Genomic DNA, 6,000 nt, shown 5'->3' on the forward strand with positions numbered 1-6,000 from the left:
CAAGCTTCTCTTTCTTTATTTTCTGTTTTGACGGGTGGTACCTTCATCTGTTCAGTCTCCCAAACCAGAATTGGGAGTATGTGTTGAAGCCAGGAGAAGAGAAATTGAAAAGAAAGGGAGTGATTCACATGCCAAAGCTATGGAGGATGGAATGAATGAGTTTATCATAGAAAGCACAAGGCCCATAACACACATCACCTGAGCATATCTGTTCTGCCATTTTATGAAAAATACTTTATTAAGCCCCCTTTTTACAATGAGGAGAATGAGGCTAAAAAGAATTAAGTAACGACCAAAATCACTCATCTATTAATTGAAAGATCCAGGATTTGAATAATGTCCCATCTAGTTATAAAACTTTTACTCTTTTCATTGCACCATCCAATAAATAGTTTTATAGAAATATGAACTCCAGATTAAAGTTTCATTTTACAAACAAATTTCTTGGTTTAGCCATCCTTTTTGTATAATAAAGATAAATAGTATTTGATGCTGTATGACATCTTTATCCTTTATTTTACTTATTAGCAAATGAAAATGTATTGAACAACAAAGTGATGCAATTGCATTTTCAAGTCATTCTCTAGAATTCAGACTTCTGTATAAATCAGACTGGTTTTATCCATCTGTTAATTTGAGGCAATGAAGCTTTAATTGCCAGTATTCCATAATCCCAAATAGTTTTGGTTTAAAATTGGGTAATATCAAAATATGGTTATAAAGATGCTTTACCTAAGACTTGGTGAAATACAGATTAAATCAATGAGATATTTTTAAGGAACACAAAATAGTTTTGAGAGTAATATTTTGTGAGGGCTTTTCACTAGGGCTTACAATGGAGTGGGGATGTGTGGTAGTCTTCTCGAGGCCTCTGGGCCTCTGGGTCAGCTCTTCTTTGAGTACCTGAAGTCAGGCTTCTGGAAGAGCATCTAGTTAGCAGAAATCCCATTTCTCAGGACCGATGAGCCTCAGAGGTGAGATGTTTCAGTGGGCCTTGATTTTGCATGATTTTGCGGTGAAGTCAGGGTCAGATTGGTGTCTCATGGTTTCCTTAGAGTTGGTGCATAGTTACTGTGGGGTAGCTATATTTTTCTGAGACAAGAACCAGAGAAAATAATTTGCTAGGCTTTATATTGTTCTTAAGTCAATTTGAATTTCTCTTTTTAAATCTTCAGAAGAAATTTACCACCTTTGGTTAATTTTAATCATGCATTTTTATTATCATTTTGTGGTTAGAAAAAAGCACTGTGTGACTTAAAACTTTGGGAGGACCAATAAGAAGAACATTCTTGTACATTTATGTTTTCCCACAGAATATGCTTGAAGAACTTCCTAAAGCTATCTCAAGTATTTTCCAGCTTGAGCAAGAAGATATGTTAGAGTGGGGAGTCTCAGAAGCAGGAAGCACAGTATGTAAATCTCAGGAAACTCTGGAAGTTCGGCCAGCAGATGAATCGTCTTCGTTGAAAGACGAACAGCCCACAGGTGATTCCAAAGCAGCCAAACAGGCATCTTCAAAGGTAAAACACTATTTGTGTTTGAAAAAGTTATGATTTGTGTGGATGTGCAAGTGTGAAGAAATGGATCAGGCAAGGGCCATGGCGTGGAGGTGGATTCGCCCTGAAAAAGGGCCTTCTACTTGTAAATTACTCATTTGGGAAAAGGGGATATCTGTATATTAAGGGCTTTTTGTCTCAACCCTAATCACAATTCTGGGGAGAGAAGACATTTTTTTTTTTTTAAAGATTTTTAAGTTATTTATGACAGAGGGAGATAGCAAGAGACAGAACACTGCTGAACAGGGAGCCCAATATGGGGCCTCAATCCCAGGACTCCCAGGATGCTGGGATCATGACCTGAGTGGAAGGCACACTCTTAATAACTGAGCCACTCAGGAAGAAGATACATTTTTAAGGAGGGAAGAAAACTCAGGGCTTTCAGAAACTGACCCAAAGTCCTCCCATTACCATCTTGAGGGAGTCAGAAACTGGAACCCAGGGAACAGAACTGGGTGAATTTTGTATGTTTTATAACTTTGCCCTGTTTGGGTTTATCCTAACCCTAAGTCTTTTCCTGTTGTGAGAATGTTTCTCAGATTTATTTTATCTATGTATAATTTAAATAACTTTTTACCATATCTGTATATTACTTTACTACTATTCACTTGGTACTTTTCTTTAATTTGAGTTACTTTTTGACTTTAATGAATTTATTTAAAATGGGTACATTTTATTAGGATACGGGGTGCCTGGGTGGCTCAGTGGGTTAAAGCCTCTGCCTTCAGCTCGGGTCATGATCCCAGGGTCCTGGGATCAAGCCCCGCATCGGGCTCTCTGCTCAGCAGGGAGTCTGGTTTCTCCTCTCTCTCTCCCTGCCTCTCTGCCTATTTGTGATCTCTGTCAAATAAATAAATAAAATCTTTAAAAAAAAAAGCCACTTTTCCCTGAACCACAAAATATTATCTTATTATCACCATGGATCCTCTCTCTAGCTGATTCAAATGGGAAGGTAAACAACCTTCCCTCTCCTTTTGGGTACCCTCTCCTATTAAAGACAGTATTCCTGCTATTTTTTCACCCACGTCAACTGGCCATTCTTTAACTTGGATCCAAAATTCCCAACTCTGAAACCTTGGGTTTATCTGTGACCTCCCCTCCCCTTGCCTTTAGCCCACAATGAGTCTCCAAGAGCTAGATTACTCCTAACATTGTTGTTTGTAAGGTTTTCTTTCTCTTTTCTAGTTGCGTTCATCCACTTTGTTAAGTGTTTTGCATATATTATCCTACTTCTAAAAATAGATTTCTTAACAAGACTGTATTTGAATAAACTGTCATAAAGAATATAAAGAACTGGGGGGAGGAGTCAAGATGGTGGAGAAGTAGCAGGCTGAGACTACATCAGGTAGCAGGAGATCGCCTAGATAGCTTATCAAACCATTGCAAACACCTACAAATCCAGCAGGAGATCAAAGAGAAGAGGAACAGCAATTCTAGAAATAGAAAATTGACCACTTTCTGAAAGGTAGGACCGGTGGAGAAGTGAATCCAAAGCAACCGGAAGATAGACCGCAGGGGGGAGGGGCCAGTTCCCTGCAAACAGCGGAACAATGGAGCACAAAATAAGGATTTTTAAAAGTCTGCTCCACTGAGGGACATAGCTCCAGAGGCTAAACCAGGGTGAAGCCCATGTGGGGCCAGTGTGGCCCTAGGTCCCGCACCAAGGATCGGGGGTGTCTGAGTGTCGCATAGCTTGCAGGTATTAGACCGGGGAAGCTGGCTACAGAGACAGAGCTGAGGAGTGAGCTCTCAGCTTGGGGTTACCTTGAACTGGTTGCAGGTTGGGTGAGCTTGGAGCGCAGGCAGAGGCCAGGGAGATGGGAGTGATTGGGCTCTTTTCTCTGAGGGTGCACTGAGGAGTGGAGCCCCGAGCTCTTGGCTCCTCTGGGCTGGAGACTGGGAGGCTGCCATTTTCATTCCCATCCTCTGGAACTCTACGGAAAGCATTCAGGGGACAAAAGCTCCTGAAAGCGAACCTGAGCAGAACACTTAGCCCGGTCCTTGGTAAGGGCAGTGCAATTCTGCCTGCGGCAAAGACACTTGAGAATCACTGCAACAGGCCCCTCCCCCAGAAGATCAACAAGAAATCCAGCCAAAACAAAGTTCACCTACCAAGGAGAGCAGCAGAATTCCAGTGGAGGAGAAAGCAAAGCATGGAACACATGCCTTTCTTCCTATGATTCTTTAGTCTTGCAGTTAGTTTAATTTTTTTTTTTATTTTTTTTCTTCTGCCAAATTTTTTTTAACTTTTACCTTTTTCTTTTTTAATGTTCTTTAACTAGTTTATCTATCTATCTATCTATATATAGCTATATATTTTTTTCTTTTTCATATTTTTTCTTTATTTTCTTTTAAAAATAATTTATTTTATTTTATTTTTTTTCTGAATGTCTTTTTATCCCCTTTTCTAATATATATATAATATCTAATATATCTAATATATATATTTTTTCTTTTTTATATTTTTTCTTTATTTTCTCTTTTTTAAAATAATTTATTTTATTTTATTGTATTTTTTTATGAATGTCTTTTTATCCCCTTCTCCCCTCCAACGATTTGGGGTCTCTTCTGATTTGGTTAAAACGATTTTCCTGGGTCTTTGCCACCCTTTCAGTATTTTATTTGCTTCTTCATATACTCTTATCTGGACAAAATGACAAGGTGGAAAAGCTCACCACAAAAAAAGAACAAGAGGCAGTACCAAAGGCTAGGGACCTAATCCATACAGACATTGGTAATATGTCAGATCTAGAGTTCAGAATGACAATTCTCAAGGTTCTAGCCAGGCTCGAAAAAGGCATGGAAGATACTAGAGAAACCCTCTCTGGAGAGATAAAGGCCCTTTCTAGAGACATAAAAAAACTAAAATCTAACCAAGTTGAAATTAAAAAAGCTATTAATGAGGTGGAATAAAAAATGGACGGTCACTGCTAGGATAAATGAAGCAGAAGAAAGAAATAGCGATATAGAAGACCAAATGACAGAAAATAAAGAAGCTGAGCAAAAGAGGGTCAAACAGCTACTGGACCACAAGGGGAGAATTCGAGAAATAAGTGACACCATAAGACGAAACAACATTAGAATAATTGGGATTCCAGAAGAAGAAGAAAGAGAGAGGGGAGCAGAAAGTATATTGGAGAGAATTATTGTAGAGAATTTCCCTAATATGGCAAAGGGAACAAGCATCAAAATCCAGAAGGTGCAGAGAACCCCCCCCAAAATCAACAAGAATAGGTCCACACCCCGTCACCTGATAGTAAAATTCACAAGTCTTAGCGACAAAGAGAAAATCCTGAAAGCAGCCCAGGAAAAGAAGTCTGTAACATACAAGGGTAAAAATATTAGATTGGCAGTGGACTTATCCACAGAGACCTGGCAGACCAGAAAGAACTGCCATGATATATTCACTGCACTAAATGAGAATAACATGCAACCAAGAACACTATATCCATCTAGGCTATCATTGAAAATAGAAGGAGAGATAAAAAGCTTCCAGGACAAACAAACACTGAAAGAATTTGCCAACACCAAACCAGCTCTACAGGAAATATTGAAAGGGGTCCTCTAAGCAAAGAGAGAGTCTAAAAGTAGTAGATCAGAAAGGAACAGAGACAATACAGTAACAGTCACCTTACAGGCAATACAATGGCACTAAATTCATATCTCTCAATAGTTACCCTGAATGTTAAAGGGCTCAATGCCCCAATCAAGAGACACAGGGTATCAGAATGGATAAAAACCCAAAACCCATCAATATGCTGCCTACAAGAAACTCATTTTAGACCCAAAGACACCTCCAGATTTAAAGTGAGGGGGTGGAAAACAACACATCTTGCTAATGGACATTAGAAGAAAGCTGGGGTGGCAATCCTTATATCAGATCAATTGGATTTTAAGCCAAAGACTATAATAAGAGATGAGGAAGGACTCTATATCATACTCAAAGGGTCTGTCCAACAAGAAGATCTAACAGTTTTAAATATCTATGCCCCTAATGTGGGAGCAGCCAGCTATATAAACCAATTATTAACAAAATCAAAGAAACACATCGACAATAATACAATACAATACAATAATATAATAATAGTACACAAAAATACAATAATAATACAATAATACAATAATAGTAACACTCCCCTCACTGAAATGGACAGATCATCCAAACAAAGATCAACAAGGAAATAAAGGACACACTGGACCAGACAGACATCACAGATATATTCAGAACATTTCATCCCAAAGCAACAGAATACACATTCTTCTCTAATGCACATGGAACATTCTCCAGAATAGATCACATCCTGGGTCATAAATCAGGTCTCAACTGGTATCGAAAGATTGGGATCATTCCCTGCATATTTTCAGACCACAATGCTCTGAAGCTAGAACTCAATCTCAAGAAGAAATTTGGAAAGAACACAAATATATGGAGACTAAACAGCAT

At 38.6% G+C, this 6,000-nt stretch overlaps 1 protein-coding gene across 1 annotated transcript in view; it reads left to right on the top strand.

The window, feature by feature from the left end:
• TTC6 (tetratricopeptide repeat domain 6) overlaps positions 1-6,000 on the top strand; it is a 228,500-nt gene that overhangs the window by 84,182 nt on the left and 138,318 nt on the right. The window contains exon 5 of the mRNA XM_059372142.1: positions 1,314-1,520. Within this exon, the coding sequence (XP_059228125.1) occupies positions 1,314-1,520 (207 nt within the window). The remainder of the gene's footprint in view (positions 1-1,313; positions 1,521-6,000) is intronic.

This window comes from Mustela nigripes, chromosome 13 (assembly GCF_022355385.1).
Source record: "Mustela nigripes isolate SB6536 chromosome 13, MUSNIG.SB6536, whole genome shotgun sequence".
In the NCBI taxonomy this organism is placed as follows: Eukaryota; Metazoa; Chordata; class Mammalia; order Carnivora; family Mustelidae; genus Mustela; species Mustela nigripes.